Genomic DNA, 21,038 nt, shown 5'->3' with positions numbered 1-21,038 from the left:
ATAATTTGAATTTACCGAATCACTGCGATCAGTTACCGAAGAGACATTGTGACATGAGACTTTTCATCACGGTTAAAACAGATCAATGCGAAATTTCGCAAAGAACGAAACGCTAAGACATTCATTTGCGTCGGGAAGTCAAAATATTGACTTAACCTGTGTATACGTCAATTTGACAACACATAAACATAACATTTCACAGCCTTGGGAATCACTGAGCTGTTTATTCACGACAGGCCATCAGTGGATAAAAAAAGATTTGTAAAGAAACAACTTCTTTGCTATGAAAATACTGTATAGCTATTGTAACCCTTCACTCAATTCTGATGTTGTTATTTATTTGTTGGTTCTTCCTTTTTTTAGTTTTGAATTGATTTTTAGACTTGATTTAGCCGGATTTATTCATTCAAGCGCAAACAGAAAGGGAAGGTTGTGGAAATTTGAAATAGTTTCCCCGTGCGATCATCGCTTGCACAGTCAAGAGAGTCACAAACAATATATTGGAGAGTTTTCTTTATTGATAGCTTTGCACCAAGCTTCCAGTCTCACCTACGATGTAGTAACAGCTTTCTGATGTTTTCGAATGAAATAAAACTTCAAGAACACTTTTCTCCTTCAAAAGTTTTATGCGGAGATGCTACGTTAAGACTTACCCTGTGTCACATTTACAGCTAAGTCTTACTTAAGGTAATGTTAGCGTTAGGTAAGGTAAATTAACATCAAGCTTCTTCAGTTCGAGTGAAAGAGAGATTCAATCATCCTTTTTCACACGCTCGATTGAACCTCATGTCATGGAGCAGTTTTTCTCTTTCTAGGTCAAACAAACAACTTTTTAGCCGAAGGCTTCGATATCCGTTTGTTTATCAAAAGTGTATCTATGAAATACATGGTTACTGTACTTTTCATATCCAGCGCGCTCTACCAAAATGCGTGATATAAATTCTTGTAAAAGGTATGTTAGAAAACCAAACGAAGGTTACGCAGTTATCTAGAACTATATGTAAATGTAAATATATCACTTAAATCATACTCTGTGCAATATGTATTATTCACCCGACAAAAGGACAATTTTACTTTCCATAGGTAATATTAATAGTGGTAATAGGACCGAGTGGAGTCCAATTCGATCTGTAATCATAGGAGTGATTGACAAAATCTTGATATGATTACAGACAGAATTGAACGACAAGAAGTCCTGTTATCAATTAATCATAACCATTTCAATTTCCGAAAGAAACAAATACACCTAGAACAAATATCTCCAGTGGAGATAATGTCTTTAGTTAAAAATTCCTCCATTTTAGAACTTCCCCAGTTTTTCTTTGGATAAGTGGTTGTTGCTATGGTTATTTTTTCACTTCTTTGATTGGTGGATTAGCTGAGTGGACTTAGAATGATTGGCTGTTTCAACTGTCCGACTGCAGGTCTCCAATTGAAGCCGACTGTCCGATTGCACTTTCCGATTACACTTTACACAACGATTCGTGAAAACTGAAGCTGCGAATGTACCAACAATGTTTGAGGAATTTTTAATGGTCATGATTTAACCAAATACTAACAGATACGTTGTACCTAATTTTGGTCTGAAACTTTAACTTTTCTTTACAATTTCAACATACAAATCGAGACAGCTGTTGTAGCAACTTTTTCGGTTTTTTTGTTGTCTTACCGCCTTGTAATTTCTAATTTCTAATTTCGCCCAAAGGCTCGAAAAGAATTTAAATTTTGACAGTGCGTGGAATTAACTCCTTAGCTCACTCGAAAAGGTATATAGGTTTTTCACTGCTCCTTTATGAGAAAATACTACACGTAATACTCACGTATCCCCAGAAAAGTTATTCAGTGATAGTAATAAGAAATAATGAGTATCTTCCTCCATTTTCTTGCTTTTGTTTTATTTTCTTTTTCACGGTTTTTTTGTTTCGTTGTGATCATTGTTTCAGAGGAATATTCTTTCAAAATGGCACAAAAGGAGAGGCTCGCTAGCGGGTATTTTCATGCTAAAAGGATGCCGAAGGAAAATAGTAAACAGGGAACTAAAGAAAGTTATTATCTCGCCAAATTTGATTAATAATGAATGACGGTAGAAACTCAACTTCGCCGTTGGGCTCTGCAAGAACCTAACAATACGAGAGGAAGATAACTGATGGTTGTTTCGTTTGTCTCACATTACCTGAAAACATTTTTAAGAACCAAACTATCGTGATAAGAGAGTTAAAAACGTTCTTCTCCGGCAAAACTCTAAGGATGAAGGACCGTCGCTTCCAGGTGCTTTCTTTCATATTTTTCCTTGTTTTGTTTGAAGGCTGGTTCTTCACCTTAACAGCTGCAGGCCATAATGAAATAACTTTAACATTCTTGTGTCTGGGTTTTAAAAACATTTTTCCTATGGCAACACCTCAAGTAATCCACATCTTTAATTGAAGAAAAGCAATGGCCTGACGAATCGGGCTTGAAATTAATGCAATTTTCAGCAGATTGGAAATCCTAATTTACCACATCGATAGAGTTCTGAAGTAAAAACTGATGCGACCATCTCGAAAAAACGTGAGGGCGACGAAATTTAGTACTTATATGGCCCATTAAAATTGAAAAAGAAGGGAACCGCGATTTTAGAAGGAAGCCAACAAAGAAACTTTCAAGACATGTTGAAACAAAGTGTACGGGAACTTAACTTAAATACTTTATAAGTTTGAATTCCTAAACAATGGATGAAAGGTTTCTTGTATCTGTCCTTTATAAAATGTGATGATCTCTTTGCTTTAGAGTTAATCAGTTATTGACCACGCTTGTTCGATCAAGATGGCTGTATATCAGCCTCCTTCTTTTTCAATTCTTCAACCCTTTCCTCAGGTGGGTGACAGGGACACCCTTCCTCCAACCCCCAACTTAGATCTGTATTTTAGCTTTGTGTTTGTTCCACTTGGTTTTATTATTATTATTATTGTTATGTTTCTTAGCTTATCTTCTTTTTTCTAATATCTGTATATCTCTACCTTTTCTCGAAAAATCCTCGCATTTTGTGAGCGTAAATCATATTTATCGAAGTTAAGGAAATATGAAATAGTTTCATTGAAAGATCATTGCCTAAACAGTCAAGAAATTCACAAACGATATACTGGAGGACATTTTTATTAATTGCCTTGCTTTGAGTTTCCAGTGTCATTTAGGATGCAGAAAAAGCTTTGACTTAAATTTTGCATGGTAATGTGATGAAAAAGCTTATGTTTATAAACTAAGCAAAAATGTGTTTATAATAAATGTTAGTAATATCCCACCGCAGATTAACACTACCGCCTTTTCATGAAACCCTTTTAACGCTTATCTTTCATTTCAAGATCCTTACGATAAATAATTTTTATTTTCATGTTATAGTTTACCGTAAGAGCCCGTGGTCTGGCTGGTTTTCTGATGGCTAAAATACTTAGAAGTCAAGGCAAAGGTTTTTAAGCGAAAGTTTTAAAGGCTTTTAAGCTGATGGCAATCATACCCTCCTGTTTACCACAAGTATATCTAAGAAATACATAGTGTATTATTCATTATCTACACACTGTCAAAAAACGTGATATAAATTATTATTACAGAAACAAAGAGAATATTATCCCTTTAGTAAAAAACTCATGCAATACTTATAACTCAATATTGGAAAGGAACATTTTATAGAACCAGCAATGCCTTTTGACAAATGTTGTACGTTAAGTCAAATACTTTCTTCTTAATTTGGTCAATTTTAGCATTTATTTACAATAAAACCCGTCAATTTACAAAGCTGTCATGGCAACTCTGTTGTATTTTCGTTCTTCATGCCAGCGTGCACATCCTAACTATTTCGGGAGAGAATTCAAATTATGGAAAATCGTCTTCACCACCTGAAAAAGCATGCTCAAACTCTAAATTAAAGCTGCATTCGAAAAGACATTGATTCTAAAGTAATCTAGTGTGAAAGGGGTCAGTCATTGCTTCTGGATATCAAATCTTTGCTGATCTTCTTAAGGAAGGCAAAGGAAGGTCAGTAAAGATTTGAAATAGAGAAGTTATATGAACAAACAGCCAAAGCTATAAGAAGATATAAACGTCGGGAGTTTGTTTCTCATTGCAATTGTCTCATAAAATTACATGTTGAAATGTCTCGTCCATGCGATTACGTCATCATTCGACATGACTTCATGACCTACAAAAGCCTATCAGCGAGACTCGATTTCTGAAAAACAAGTTCCTTCATTATCTCATATCTTAAGAGCTCTATTTACCTTTTGGTTTTCAATAAGAACAATTAAAATGCCAATCAAACAGATATAAACCTTTATCTCATCATCGCTTTGTATTATTGTTTTACAATAATGTGATAGTCACCTGACCATGACCAGCCGTTTTATAACAGCATTCATTGTCCTGGTTGTTTCCATCATTGTAGGAGCCACCCCCACCCCCACAGCTATCACGAGAACCATCTCCACTGCTTCCCCCAGAGTACCCTCCTCCTCCTCCTCCTCCTGACTCTCCATGAGCTCCACCTCCTCCACCAAACCCACCAACAACATTGTGATGCAGTGATCTCCCACCCACCCCCCCCAGAAAAAAAACCATACCACCGTCGCCGCCCGTTACATTGGTCCCCTTGAAATCAGTTCCACTTCTTCCACTGGAATTAAACCCGCCACCACACCACCTGAAGACAAAACAAAAACAAACATGATGATTAAGTTTTAATTACAAAACACTTTTTTTTTTAATAATCCCTAAAGTGCTCATATCAGCGTGCTCAAACCTTTAAATAATGTATTTCTATTGAGCCGCCATCCCTCAGGAAGAAAATTTTATATGTGCCTGTATTATCCCTGGATGTATAAACTGGTCCTCGTCCTAGGTAGTCTTAGTGTTTTGTTTGTTTTTTTTGGTGGGCCTAGGGCCAATGATTTAAATTTGAAGAATACATTAACACATTCATTAATAAGGAGCTAATAGGTAAGTGATCACCACAGTATACTCTTACCTGAGTAGCCATTATCAGCAGTCTGCGCACCATGCCCATTGCTCCCCCCTAACCATGACTTGCGTCCAGATTTCCCTGTTTTGCTTGTGCTGGCGTCACATTCTACATGCATTGACTTAGCAGAATCTATCCCTCCTCCGCCTCCAGCTATTATTAAAGGTGTATCAGTTCCTTTCACCAAAAATGTACCTCCACCACCGCCAGAGGATTTATCCATCTTGTTTATTCCTCCTTCTTGACCTACAAGTATCTGGATAACTTCATCCTCCTTTAAACGGAATGTTCCAATCATTCTTGCTCCTCTCCCTCGATACTGAGGGTTGTTAGTAGCTCCATCGTACCCTCCTGCTGCTCCTACCGCTTCTATTCTGTAGTCACCAGTGTACGGCACAGTCCACTGTTGAATACCGCTAGACAATGTAACTTGTCCGTCATGATCCTGACCAGTGTAGTGACTGCCCAGCGTTGTTGGACCATATCTTCCAGTGGCATTGAGATTTGTAAAAATTGCTTTGAATGCTATGGGGAAAACAAACAAGCTCATATCAACATATTTTTTATAGCACAATCTCTTTTAGCTCTCTTAAAGATGACACAAAGGCTCGCAGTTATACACAAGCTTAATTCGTATCTTCTTCATTAATTACGTAAACATTTTTACTATGCCTAAAGGGGCAGGAAAAATATAAGAAAGGATAAATTAACCGTCTACTTCCTATATTTGGCTTTCAAATGACAGATTAATTAATCCACCTTACAAAATGTCTTACACGGATATCAACCGCGAACATTGAAGGTGGGAAAGAGCAAAATCAAAGAGAAAACAAAAAACAACAAAAAAACAACAATAATAATAATAATAATAATAATAATACTAATGATAATATTAATGAAGCGTACCACGAGGCGTGTCACAGTAAATATTCATAGAAGGAGATAACAAACACGCATGAAGGTAAACCTGACATTTACTCAGATCAATTCTCAGCTTCTGGTCACCTTTTTTTTCACATTTATTCCCCTTGAAACCAGCTTGACACAAGCAAATGTATCTCTTATCTGTGAACCCATTTAGGCAGGTTGCATTATGAAGACAAGGGCTGCTTGAACATGGATTCTGCAGGGATAAAGTTGTCTTTAGTGGGATTTATTTTAATAAAAACTAAACATAACCATACCAAGGAGAATTAGAAAATGAATCTATTGTATTGTGTTCTATCGAAATCCGCACCTTTGTAGCCCAATACTGGTATCCTTCTTGGGGTTTCAGGTCATCAGGATGTTGAGTGTGATCAGAATCACTCAGTTGACAGAGCCTGAGTCCATTCTTGTCGGGTGGACCAACGTTGACGGACACACAGGTGTTTTCCATGAGGCACCTATTTTGCAATCGCTATGGGGCTCAATTGCCATGGTTAAATATATTTGTTTGAAAACGTGCTGTTGCAGAGCACGTCCTCCAACTGACTTCTCAAACATAAGACTTCGGCAATGAATACCTGCAACCGATTAGTTAGAGATATGGTGACAAGCATGTTGGACCTTTTTTGCATCAAATAGCATTACAAATTCGTGTCCCCCAGATAAGTCTTATTCTAGTGCTTTAACAGCTGGAATAAGCCCTACGTCCGTAATGAATTTAGCCAATTCGTCCACATTTCTGTTCAACGTTAAATCAGCGACGGTCTAATTGCAGGTTAGTCGTCAATGTTGCGCGAATGAGCTATCGTTTTAAAAGAGAAAGCGCCAGCTTGAATATTGCCGAGATTTGCCAAATCAATTTATGGTTGTCGAATGCGTTTATTACATGGGAAGATAGTCCTGAGGAATAATGCGAGTGCTCTAATTGGATTTTTAACAATGCTAGATGAAAATTTTCTTTTTCTCTTATAACTTATTTATGATTTTTTCGTTAATTAGAAACAAAATATTTTGTGGAATATAAACATATTCTTGTGATAAATTACACCTTATTTAATGGTATGACAACGAAGCTAGGGGAAAAAAAAGCGAAAGGGGAGTGAAAGGAACAAAAAACAAACGTCTTCCCCAAAAGAACGTACGCTAGCGTTCTCGATCCCCATCCCACCACTTTCCTTTTTGATTCAAAGCTATGTGAACTGCGCCATATTGACAAAATACTTAAAAACGAAGGGAAAACAAAGTGAGACGTAGAAGTTTAGCGTATCTTTAAGTTTACCGTAAGTTGGTGAAATGTTTTGCAAAGTTGATGTAAAAGAAGAGTTCAACCACGAGAGGAAAAAAAAGATAAAAGAAACCATTTACACCGAAAAAAAAAACCAAAGCATTTTGTTGAATTAAAGTTATGAAATTGGATAGAAGAATAAATTAAAATACCATGCTTACTCGATTTCAAAGTTGAGAAATAAAATCAATAGCAAAACTAAACTTAAATATGAAGAGTAGATGCAAAAAATAAAAATTTCGCTCCTAGAAAGGTAGAGGAGACTTTCTTAATAATTTAGTTTTACTTTTTTTCAGGCAGTCAATAAGTCGCATATAAATTAAAGTTGGCATTAAGTGAAGAAAGGAGTGAACCAAATTCTTTACCTTGGTTTCCTTCTACAAAGCAAAGAAGCCATCCTCCACACAGAAAAAATTTAAGAGCGAAGACAAAAATAAAGAACAGTGCTCTACCATCCTCAACATAACATTAGGACATCATTTGCAAAATCTCACTTTTGAGGGGAGAAGCGTGAGTCTAGCACTGTTTAAGCGTTCGCAAAGTCTTTGACAGATGCCTCACTAACAAACTGTATCAATTATTGATAACTATCAATGTAATACTAGGATGACTACACGCCTTCTCATTGTTTAAGCCATTATTCACTCCACCCAGGAGATGAGAATCGACTCGACTTGACTTTCCTAACCCATGGCAGCCAGCTGAGATTCGACGAGTTTTAGATGAAAAGAAAAGGATTTGTAATGAAGCAACTTCTTTGGAAAAGCTCTAAAGTGCTCTAAAGGAATCAGTTGAATCCCTTTTGTTGATTGAGATGCATCTTTTGTTTACATTTGCAGATCCACCTGTTTGAACATTACGCATGATTTTTTGAAATAGAATTTAGTGTAAAAGGCAAGAATTCTCCCTTAAAGTAGGACAATTTTGGGTATTTTTTTGTACTCGTCTCTTCTGCAGTTGCAACCACAGCAAATTTCCAAGCCCCAATTTCTGGTTAGCTTCCCGTTTAATGTATAATGCACTGGACTCAGCTTCCAGCGTCTCCCGCAGATCTACTAATCCTTATCTAATAGACTGAGCACGGGGAGTTTACATTTCAAAATTCCCCCAAATATTTTTGGTGTCAAATCGATACCTAGTCTAAGGGGGGGGGGGGGGGGTATTTCCAAATGAAGTTAGTTTCTTTTGTTTATTCGTTGGTCCTTCGATTTTAGTTTTAAATTTATTTTTAGCCGGATTTTATCATTCACGCGCAAAACGGAAAAGAAAGGCTTTGGAAATTTGAAAAAGTTCCCCTGCTCCATCATCGCCTGTACAGTCAGCAGAGTCACAAAAAATATACTGGAGAGTTTTTTGTTTTTGTTTTTTTGTTAGCTTTGCACTAAGCCTCCAGTCTCACCTACGATGTAGCAACAGCTTTTTGATGTTTTCGAATGAAATAAAACTTCAAGAGCACTTTTCTCCTTTAAACTCTCCAGTATATTGTTTGTGACTTTCTTGACTATACAGGCGATATTCGTGCAGGGGAACTACTTCAAATATCCACAAACCTTCCTATTCTGATTGTCCATGAATGATAAAATCCGGCTAAATCAAGTCTAAAAATCAAGTTAAACTAAAAACCAAGGACCAATGATAAACGAAAGAAACATAACAGAACTGAGTGAAGGATTACCTCATTTTGAGATTAAGCCTCCCATCTCTCTCTCTCTCCTTAGAGTAAATTATGATTTGCCTTCTTTAGGGGGGAAAATCCTTGTCTTTTATACTAAATTCTATTTAAAAAAATCATGCGTAATGTTGAGACAGTGGATCTACCAAATGTAAACAAAAGATGCACTTTCCAAGAAATCCTAAGGCTGTGGAATATTATTTTTATGTGTTGTCAATAATCCCCAGGAGGCTCGAGCAGTGAGGGGTTAAATATTTATATTAGGAGTAAGTTGTGACACGTTGTAGAATCAAATACTGCTACATTACACACAAAACTGAGTTATCGTTTTATATCCCTTCAAATAAAAACCCGCGGCTATGAAATATCCCTAAAAACGAACAACTTGTCGAAATATGAGGCGATTCTTGTTTTCCACTGGCACCAGGGGCGGCCAAGATTGCCTACTGTGAAATTCCTAGCACATAAACGAACTCTTCGCGCCATTTTGTGACAATATAATAATTATTACCCAACATTCTCCGAGCAAGATAGCCAGATTTGTTTTCTTTTTTGTTTTTACGTTCCATTAAGACGCAAAAACGATTGTGTCAATTATCAATTGACACAATTGTTTTTGCGTCTTAATGGCGTCTCACTCAGTAATCAATAAAGCAGTTCAAAGTCTTTGCAGTGAGTCCAATAGGTAGATCGTTATCGATAGCAGAAATACTCACATCTTAGTGTTGTCGTATACGTTGTGCATCACACTTTGTCTCCTTCAGCATAATTCGTCGGACGAGTCAATAGAAATCGCTGGACGAGGGACTTATCTGAGTTTATCGGATTGCACATCAGGTATGCAAAAAAGCATACAGCGAATGCAACAAGAAATGAACACTCGAGTTGGACTCGTTGTCCCTGGAATCAGTCAGCTTGCGCCTTACAATTCGGATCTTAAAGTAACGAAAAATTCACTATACTATTCCGTCCTTTCCTCCCTTTCCTTTGTAAACGGTCACCGAACACTGTGGTCAATATGGGAAGATTGCTCTAAAATATGCCAAGGCTAGGAGGCTATCTTGTCCCAATCCTCCGCCCCAGTAAGGAGGACGAGCGTTGTGCACTGGGTCGAGTAAACAGATTAAGTCGTGTTTGCTCAGGCATTGTCCGAGTAAGTACAGAGTTTTCATGTTCACGAATAATGTAAATATCTTCTGTCTTAGACATAATTATTCGTCCAGTTCGATTGCGAGCGTCCATTTCGCTCGGCCATTTCAATCCACCCGCCTCATCTTTAATGTTAGCGTGCAAAGGATCGAGAGCACAAAGACACCGTTAGCTTTCCGCATATCATCGCAGAAAAAAAGGAATAAAACAGCAAAGCTTTATGTTCAACAAAAATCTACACTTTTCAGGTATCTCTTATCCCGTATATGACTGCCTTCTTAAGAAAATCAGACGATCTTAATCTCGTTACCCAGCACCTATAGCTGTGAATTGTAAACTGCTGCCTGTGTAAAGGTAAAAGGTATGAGGTATGAGGGACTAAAGCCGATCTAGCACGAAGAGCCCGCAGAGATGAATGCTAATCTTATTAACACTATTCTCTTATGTTTAGTGTTATAGTTAGGATGGGGTTCCTGAGGGGTACATGTGTCAGCATGCTCCAAATACCTGCCCGGTGGAGGGAATTACAGAATCGTAAACGGAAATGTCAAGGTTACCGTCACAAAGATACAGGTGATAAGCAGGCGGACAATTTGAAGAGACCCGCTCTTGCTGTAAACCACAACTATCATTGTCCTGCTGGGTAGGGCAGCTAAATCTCTCTCCTCAATATCGAATACAGTATAAAGGCTCTTTTGCAAGCGATTTTCGCCTTTTTAAAGTAATAACATCTTAAGGAAGGAAATTAGTTTTGTGATTTTCTTTCTTAAAAAGTAGCATAATTTAATTTGGCAACAGCGATTAGAAAGATTGTTCTACCGCAGGAAGTTGCTTGATTACTGATTAAAAACCCTAAGGTGCTTAGCAAAAAAACACGTCTTTCGTTTGTTTCTTGGAGTCAGCTCTGTCGCGGTTCAGCTACTTGATAGAGTCTTTTTCCCCAAGTTTTGTTGAAAATACTAAACGTTTTGCCCGCATAGATTAGTTAACATTCTAACAACACCTGGGCTTTGAAATTTTGTGTTTTGAGATCGAAATGTATCTCCCGAAAAACGTGTTTAATTAACCGGACCTATTTCCAACATTGTTTGTAATGTATTGGACCAACTTGTTAATGGTGGTTGGGGACGAGACTGGAGTGATGGAGCGCATGCTGTGTGATGGTGTGGCCTGTGGGAACCAGTATCAGGAGGGGAAATACAACAATCTACACCCAGGCCCCAGGATGGGTCAACGTGTCAGGGACCTCCTTCTCAAACAAGCCTTGTAACGAGGGACTTTGTACTGGTATGTGTGGACACAGCATTTAACCTAAACCTCACAATTTCTCAAAGAGATGTTTAAAAGGGGGCCTCAATTGTAAAACGGCCTAATTACAGTTCTACAACGAAGAAGCGATTTCACATTTACAAGATCATACTGCACAAGGGCCCTCTAATGACTGGAAAAAAATAAAAAAAACCAAACCGATGTGGTAGTATAGAACAGTTTTGAATTTATTTTGACGGGCAACACTTCCTTGGTGAAGCGATTTTCTTTCAGATATATCTCTCCTTGCTATGGCTGGGATCAAGGGAAAATAAATGTACTCGGATTGGATAAAAGCATCATTTTCCATATCTGAGTCTTTCCATTTTAATTTGAGAGTAATAACAATTTATTCTCTCCCAATTATAGTTGACGGCGGTCGGGGAGACTGGAGTGCTTGGGGCGCATGCAGTGTAACTTGTGGGCTTGGCACTACTAATAGAAGGAGGAAGTGTATTAACACTGCCCCAAGCTCCGGCGGCCAGCAGACAAATTGGTCAGAATATATAATCCTTCCAAGATATTTTCTTTAAGACACATCGCCGCGTCCTGTGCATCGTAATAAAAATTAAGTTGAATTTTACAGTTTGTTACTTTAAATCTGTTTGATCTTTTCCACCGTCGACTATCTTTGTTTCTCTATAGCTCCATTACAGTGCACTTGCGTTGAAGTTCATCTAAGTTACTCTAATCTTCTGTCTTACCTAAGGGTGCAGGGAATAATTACGTGTAAAGACCTCATGGGATTTCAGATGGAGGAACGAATTCACAAGTGTCTTCAAAACGCGCGTTACATGCGATTCTTGTCAATTTTCAGGTAGATCAGTCACAAGCAAATATGAAACCAATCGCGACTTTATGACTCAAGTTTTCTTGTGCCTGAGGAAGTTGGGTGGTTTTTAACCAGATTTTCTCTTGACGCCTCTTGATATTTTCCTTCCTTTTGATTGGCTGTAGCGATTACTTCGTTTTCGATCTTTCTGCACCGCCAATCGACAAGTGTGGTAATGATGCATACTTTTTCTCCTTACAAATTCATCATTGCGAGAACTAAAGGAAAGTTTAGTTATCAAATTTGGAACCTGTCCCCAGGTAATTAGGCCGACAAGAGGAGGGAATAAAGTAAGCTGATGCTACATTTACTTTAGCAAAGTTTGCTTGTCCAATGACAGTTCACATACCCGTAGGTGATCAATATATCGTCTTTTCTGATTGCAGGGTTTAAGTAAAAGAGGACGTTGTTCTAGGTGTTTTTCCTCTGAAAAGCAATGGAAGGTATCATGTGCTCTGTAGTCGTAAGGTTGTTCAACTTGTAGATAAAGCTTGAAATGACTATGGCCAACAAATTGATGTCATTTGAGATTTAGTAATGGATAGATATTTTGATATTTTTATTACTTTTCTCTAATATCGGTCACAAAATGTTATATAAGTCACGAAAAACTGACAAAGTTATTTGTTGAAGATCAAGAAGAGTTTATAATATCGCCAAATATTCACCGTTATACCTGTTTTACGAAAGTGTAGTTAGCTTCTACCCCTTGACTGTTTTTAAAATGTACTTGCATATGGTTATAGGTTCTCGATCTAATACCGGCGTGAGAGTATGAAAGCAGTCATGTTATCCACGGCTTCGCTCTGACAAAGGGCTAATGCTCTAACATCATCTTAGAAACTCTTTTCTGTGGCCAGTTTACATTGTCAATTAAGTTGATGAAACCAAATCATCTTTTTTAGCAATCAGTTTGGGAGTGACTATGGAAAAACTACGAAAAGACTGACTTTTGACTACGGGGAGACTATGACTATCGACTCTAGAGAGACTATGACTAGTGACTGTGGAGAGACTATGACTACAGGGAGACTATGACTATCGACTCTAGAGAGACTATGACTAGTGACTACAGGGAGAGAATGACCACAGGGAGACTATGACCAGTGATTAAAGGGAGACTAATATATAGATTTAGCCAAGCCTAAAAGCGGAGCTCGCATTTCTTTTTCTCGCACGTCTCAAGGGAACAACGCCTTGCACCGGCCAGGACTAGAACCCGGGTCGTCCGACTCGGAGCTCAGTGCACTGACCACTGGACAAATGGACAAAGCCGTGGTGTTGGCGTGCCCGCGGTACATTTGACCACGCATGTTAAAAGTAGCACCTTGTACGGTCGTACGGTCGTACGGTCGTGCAACCAAATTTTTCGGCTTGATGGGTTACTACTATTTTGTATAATTATGGGGCTACGCTCTGCGAGCTCCGCTATGACTAGTTACTACAGGGAGACTATGACTAGTGATCACAAAGAGACTATGACTAGTGGCTACAGGGAGACTATGACTAGTGACTGAAGGGAGACTATGACTATTGACTACAGAGAGACTATGAATAATGACTGAAGGGAGACTATGACAAGTGACTACAGGGAGACTATGACTAGTGACTGAAGGGAGACTATGACAAGTGACTACAGGGAGACTATGACTAGTGACCATGGAAAGACTATGACTAGTGACTGAGGGGAGACTATGACTAGTGACTATGGAAAGACTATGACTTTTGACTACTGGGAGACTCTGACCAGTATCTATGGGTAGATTGTGACCAGTGACTGATGTAAGACTCTGACTAGTGACTATTGGGAGACTATAACTTGTGACTACGAGGAGACTGTAACTAGTGACTACGGGAAGACTATAACTATATTGTCTCTTTTCAGGGATATTTCATAGCCGCAGGTTTTCATTTGAAGGGAATATAAAACGATAACGCAATTTTGTTCGTAATTTAGGAGTGTTTAATTCTATTACGTGTCACAACCTGCTCCTAAGGATTATTATGTCAAATATTTAACCCCTCAATTTGGAAAAAAACTGGAACTTTTACTCATATTTTGTACACATGATAGGCTCCATCCTTTCCCACTCCATTCCAACAGTCTTCTGAAGGTCCGTACTTATTGTACGTGTTTTCGGCGTCCAGTCCACTCCAACATTCTCCGTAATACATGATTCCAAACACGGAGAGGCCACGCTCCTTGACGATTTCTGCGCATGCTCGAACGATTTTCGTCATGTCATTCCAATCGATGTTACCCCGGAAGTTTTTTAGTAGCAACGGGAGAGCGTGGGGAGTACTGTCGTTAAAACAACCCAGTGAACTGTACCCAACTGAAAAGAAAATCGTTCCAAATTAACAAGGCTGTTTATGTGTAATTCATTTGTGGCTTCCAGATAAATCTGCAATTCGCAAAACCTGGACAGTCGTGAGTATCGCATGCTCTTGTTTCAAATTTTGACCTAAGGCACACACTGTCACAAGTGGTAGAGTTGATCGGCAGCAGCCCAACACACACACGCATGCGCTTTTTGAAACAAGAACCACCACATATCTTACTACATGGGTCTCAGATAATTGAAAGGGTAAAACTTTATACATTTCCGAGCCTCCTTTTGGCAGAAATCACTAGAAACTGCAACAGACACACAAATGTTCACATTTCGCAATATTTAGCGTCGTAAATCGATCATATTTCGTTTCCCAGACTATTCCTTAATATGTATTGAGTCAGTGGTTCCTCCCGTAACTCAACACCGCATAACACAACGTGTGGCGCTTTTATGAATAAATATATATGTGTCGAGGATTAACCTTTCGTCTTTCTTGAGACGTAAGCTTGGGTAGCCTATGCTGAAACTCCCTAATTGCAAGCGTAACAACAAACTCAAGAAACCTCACCTTAGCACCCCGGGGTGCTACCCCTGTAAGATTGTATGTGAACGCGTTTTATTTTTCGTCCTCGGCTAGGCAGATTACCTCACCTACCTGGGGTCCCCCACCTCCACGCAAACAGGCCCTTAGCCTTCAAATGACATATTAATCAATCCACCATACAACAGATACCAACCACGAATATTGGAGGTGGAAAAGGCAAAAAATAAAATAATAATAATTATAATAATAATTATAAAAATGAAGCGGATCACGAGATGTGTCAAAGTAAAAGATTCACAGGAGGAGATAACACACAAGCACGAAGGTAAACCTGACATTTATTTTGAGAAATTCTCAGCTTCTGGTCACCTTTTTCTCCACATTGTTTTCCCTTGGAACCAACTTGACACCAGCAAATGTATCTCTTATCTGTAAACCCATTTAGACAGGTTGCATTAGGAAGACAAGGGCTGCTTGAACATGGATTCTGCAGGGATAAAGTTATAATTAATAGGATTTGTTTTAATAAAAACTAAGCATAACCATACCAGGGAAAATTAGAAAATGAATTGAATTGTGTTCTATCCAAATATCCGCACCTTTGTAGACCAATACTGGTATCCTTCTCGGGGTTTAAGGTCATCAGGATGTTGAATGTGATCAGAATCACTCAGTTGACAGACCCTTAGTCCTTTCTTGCTGGGTGGGCCAACGTTGACGGACACACAGGTGTTTTCCATGAGGCACCTATTTTTGCAGTCGCTATGGGGCTCAAGTCCCATGGACAAATATATTTGTTTGAAAACGTGCTGTTGCAGAGCATATCCTCCCATTGGCTTGTCAAACATAAGACTTCGACAATGAGTACCTGCAACTGATTGGTTAGAGATATGGTGACAAGTATATTGGAGGTTTTTTTTTTTTGCGTCAAATAGTAAAACAAATTCGTGTCTCCCAGATATGTTTTTTCTTTCACTGGTGCTTGAGCAGCTGGAATAAGTCCTACGTATGCTAGGAATTTAGTCAATTTTCCACGTATCTGTTCAATGTTAAATCAGTGATGGTCTAATTGCAGGTTAGTCGTTGCGCAAATGAGCTATAGTCTTAAAAGGGAAGGCGCCAGCTCAAATATTGGCGAGAACAGTTTTATCAATTTATGTTTATCGAACAATTATACTTTCATTACATGGGAAGATAGCCGTGAGGTAAATTTGAGCGCTCTGACACATCCATGGGCCGTACATTTTTGGATACGAAACAGGGCAAATGTTCAGTCTACTTACCTACCTTACTTGCTCGAGCCGTCCTGGGGATTATTGGTCCTCGGATGTTTCTCTACGGACCGCTGTGACCTTGGGCCAATATTCCCCAGTACGGCCCTCTCGCACGGTTGGTAAAAAATCAGTAATCAAGGCTTTTGGCTGATATTTCTTCCTACGAGATTTCGTAAGCAAAGCTACTTATCTCGCAAAGTTGAAACAAAATCAAGATCTAGAACTGTGATGAAATTATCATACGGCTATATTTTTACTAATTAGTTCTGAGGGAGAGAGAGACTGAAGGAATCAAAGGTACGAGTAAGTCTGTACGACAATATTATTTCGATATAAATTCGGTATAAATTCACTTCTTGAAGTATGTCTAAAAATAAGTAAAGTACAGTGCTATATAAATTCTCGCGCTTCCTTTAAATCGATCACATGTACGATAACTGTGACGAAAAAAAATCAGCTTTTATTCGGAATGTTTTAGGAATGAAATTTATTATTTTTACATGTTTTGGAAAAGCTTTGGATTTTAAACAATGCGGTATGAAAATTTCCTTTTTCTTTCATCACTTATTTATGCTTTTTTCACTAATTAGAAACAAGATATTTTGCGGACTGTAAACATAGTCATGTGACATACACGCCTTCTCATTGTTAAGCCATTATTTCCTCCACCCAGGAGATGAGAATCGACTCGACTTGACTTTCCTAGCCCATGGCGGCCAGGAGAGTTTCGATGAGTTTTCGAGCCCCACTTGTTAAAACACCTATAACTTGAATTTATACACTGCGATCAGTTACCGAGGAGATTGTGACATGAGACTTTTCATCACGATCAAAACAGATCAAAGTGAAACTTTGTAAAGAACGAAACGCTAAGACATTCATTTGCGTCGCAATGTCAAAATATTGACTTAACCTGTACATACGTCAATTTGACAACACATAAACATAATATTTCACAGCCTTGGAATTCTTGGAAAATTTTATTGCTTTCCACCTGTGCATTGAGCTGTATATTTATAATGCACCATTACTAGATGAAAAAGGATTTGTGATGAAGGAACTTCTTTGGAAAAGAATCCATGTTGTGCTTTGAAAGAATCAGTTAAATCCCTTGTACTGATTGGAATGCACCTTTTGTTTGCATTTTCAGATCCACTTTTCCAACATTAAGCATTTTTTTTTGGGAAGAGAATTTAGTGTAAAAGACAAGGATTCTCCCCTTAAAGTAGGCAACTTTAGGAATTTTAGAATTAGTTTCCTCTGCAGTTGCAGTCACAGCAAAATTCCAAGCCCCAATTTCTGGTTAGCTTCCCATCCTATGTATATTGCACTGTACTCAGTTTCCAGTGTCTCCTGCAGATTTAGCAATCCTTAATCTAATAGGTCCATCAATTTCAAAATTCCCCGAATGTTTTTGGGCCAGACTTGTTCTTTCGCCAGCGACGAGAACGTGGTATCAAATCAAAATTTACTCTAAGGAGAGAGGGGAGGTTAATCTCTAAATGAGGGTAATCCCTCACTCAACTCTTCTATGTCTCAAGCTTCTTCAGTTCGAGTGAAACAGAGATTCAACCATCTTTTTCCACATTCTCGATTGAACCTAATGTCATAGAGCAGTTTTTCTCTTTCTAAGTCAAACAAAGAACTTTTTAGCCTATGGCATCGATATATCTTTGTTTACCAAAAGTGTATCCACGAAATACACGGTTAGCGTAATTTTCTTAACCAGGACACTCTACCAAAGTGCGTGATATGAATTCTCGTAAAAAGGTATGGTAGAAAACCAAACGTAGGTCACGCAGTTATATAGGACTGTATGTAAATGTAAATATTATCACTTAAATTAAAAACTTTTGCAACATATTTAATTCACACAAAAAAGGGCCGTTTTACTTTCTATAGGTACTATTAATAGTGGTAATGGGACCGAGTGGAGTCCAATTCGCTCTGTAATCATACGAGTAATCGACAAAATCTCGATATGATATAATATCGGTAGGCAGTACTCAATTATTTGAATAAATTCTCATCAGAAATTAGGAAACGTCGCCAAAAGTCTCATCAAAATACACCGATTTATGTCCTGCAGACGACTGAGTTTGTTGCATGGTACTCGTCTTGAAAGTATCTAAACTTGTTTAGCTCCCTCTAAAATCGTGGTTAATTATTTTTAATGAACTTGAAAAAGCTATACTTGCAAACAAAAAATCACATTTCGTCGTGTTCACGTTTCTTAGAAATGGCCACATTAGTTTTTAATTCAGAGCCCTATCACCTTATGTGATGGAATAAGCTTTCAAAATCCACAAATGCATTATTTTTCGGCCTGGTTCGCCAATTGGACCTAGCTTCCGTTAATTCCGGATTCCCCTGACTTCAGGAGTAGATTTTAATCAAAAGCTTGACAAAGCAATGTTAAAGTTAACTCACCTTGGTTCGCAACTGTCACGGTGTAGAACCAGCCTCCGAACAAAAATAGGAAGGATCTGAAAGAAAACACTGAGCAGCAACGGCGCTTCATCTTCAGAGTCTTGTCAACCATCAGTTGTCCATCTCTCGCACGGTCGAGATCTTTCTGTGCTATGCGCCGAAGTTTTATCCCTATTGCTAGTCATTATTAATCATAGGGTGACGAGGCAAAAGGAAATTTATTCTCCAATAACTTTATTTAGTTTCCTATTTACATATTTCCGCCAACGTCCTTTGTGCGTAAAGTCTATTTATTAATAAGTGTCTTACTTATATTTCTAATATTTGCAACGATAAATTTCCTTAAAACAATCATCAAAACGAAAGAAGAGAACAACGAAAAATAAAAAAAAAAAGAAGAAAGGAAAGTGAGATACTCTGCAAATTATGTCGTTCTCATTTTTTTTTCAGATATTATTATTACTGCTAATAAGCTTAGATAGCTCTCCTAGGAATACGTCAATTGTTACCTTTCAGAACTAATTTTCACAAATGTAAGTCTTTTGTATTCTGTTTTGGAGTAAAAACAATTCTACAGTTTTATTAATTGACTGAATAATAATATTAACAAAAACAAAGCCTGTTTTGTGTTTTCCCATTCGTTTGGCATATGGGACAAAGACGTCATTTCAGAATTATTACACAGCTCTAAATTAGATAGCTCTGGAAAGTCACGAAATGTGAACCGCTTTGCTAAATCTTTTCCTTTGGGAACTCCTTACACATTTTCAATCGCCAAAATGCAAAATAAAAGTAACCAAAAGGAATCATGAAAACCCTATCAATTTTAGCGCACGAGAATATAGTAAGTCTGTTTATATGACAGGTGCGAATAATGATTTAAAAAAATACTATCATGACGGAAGACGCTATTCCGAGCTTTTAGAATATCCGTCGCGAACACTATCTTTAGCAAGTGCCAACGAATTCATTAAACACATTATTCTTTCTTCTGAAATTTCTGTTGGCCTGATGCTGTCGCCATTATTTATTTTCATTCTGCGAAGATTGCGCAAGTTTAAGACTTTCCGTATGGATTCAGTGAGTTGCTCCTCAGCGAGTAACTTTGCAACCTTATCAAGGAGGCAAACTTAATAAACGTTATCGAAAAAACAAAGAAATATTGAATTCTGTTTTGAACCTAGTGTTCATTACAGGAACGAAGAACTCGCTACCCGAATTGCCCTGCTCGCAACGGGTGGTTTCGTAGCTCAGCTGGTAATGGTGCCCAGCAAGCAGCTGGAAGGCACGAACTCATTAGAAGACTGAACGTTTCAGAGGCTTCTTCTCTGCAATTGCTTAAATTTGATTTGAACCTGCGTGGATCATTTCTACACTTGAATGTCAGCCAGCCCTTTAATTGAAAAACGCTTCAGTTGCTGTGACGCCTCAATAGACAAAGCTAAACAAAAGCGTAAAGAATAACTCCCCTGGAGCTCACTTGTTTGGTAATCAATAGGTATGTTTTTAAAAAAAAACTGTAATTGGAGAGCCGAGTTTCAATGGTTTACGACCTTTAGTCTCTACTACAAGGAAGTATTCATTAGGGGATGAAATTTGTTCGTTTGTGTCAAGAGAGAGTCACTTTTGATGTTGATCGCGACGTTTCGACTGCAATACTGCTAGTCTTCATCAGGCGACGAGTTCGATTGTTTACGTGTCGCTATTTGTAGCATGTTGGTACGCTGTTATAGGTTCATTTCGATCCTCATGATTATTCCGGTTGTTAGCTGGTTTTCCCTCATAGGTCCTCATAAATCAGGTCTTTTGTTGTTTGATCCCTACCATCCACTTGGATCTGTCAATTTAGCTTTGTGTTTACTTTGGCTGCTACGCTCATTTGTTTCTATTTTTCTTCTTTTTCATTTACATACGTCTTTGGTAAGGATTCTTGGTTTTCATTTGGCTCTCAAAAACATGAGATTTTCCCTTTTTGTAAAAGATGATCGGAGGTTTTGTAAAATTTGTTTCCAGCGAGGGTTGATTGTGGATAAGACTCCATTGTTCCATCAACATTTGTTTAAAATTTTTAACTGCCAGGTGCTACGTTGTGACGAAAGGCAATAAATGTTCGTGACCTTTCGGCTTTTTTGTATGTTTGAGGACGATTATTAAAAGGTAAAGTTGACCCCTGACAGAGATCTTTCTGTGATGTTTTCTGATTACCCTCTTGCTTTGAGGCGTTGTTTGAATTGCAAAAGCCCTCTTCAAATGCTTTTTTTGGAAGAGTTAGCTCTAAGCAGTCATCTTACTTG

The 21,038-nt window shown here is 38.2% G+C and overlaps 1 protein-coding gene across 1 annotated transcript; it reads right to left on the bottom strand.

Moving 5' to 3' along the window:
• Positions 1 to 4,332: 4,332 nt before the first annotated feature.
• On the bottom strand, positions 4,333 to 18,879 carry LOC131796179 (ALK tyrosine kinase receptor-like). Its single transcript, XM_066166516.1, has 5 exons — positions 18,745 to 18,879; positions 15,640 to 15,914; positions 5,993 to 6,110; positions 4,981 to 5,512; positions 4,333 to 4,669 (listed from the first exon to the last, which is right to left on the bottom strand). The coding sequence occupies exons 1-5, from the start codon at positions 18,854 to 18,856 to the stop codon at positions 4,333 to 4,335; spliced, it is 1,374 nt and encodes a 457-aa protein (XP_066022613.1). The 5' UTR covers positions 18,857 to 18,879.
• Between the last annotated feature and the right edge of the window lie 2,159 nt (positions 18,880 to 21,038).

This window comes from Pocillopora verrucosa, chromosome 5 (genome assembly GCF_036669915.1).
Source record: "Pocillopora verrucosa isolate sample1 chromosome 5, ASM3666991v2, whole genome shotgun sequence".
Lineage (NCBI taxonomy): Eukaryota > Metazoa > Cnidaria > Anthozoa > Scleractinia > Pocilloporidae > Pocillopora > Pocillopora verrucosa.
Note: the sequence above shows the minus strand (reverse complement) of the source record. Positions and strands in the feature narration are given on the sequence as shown.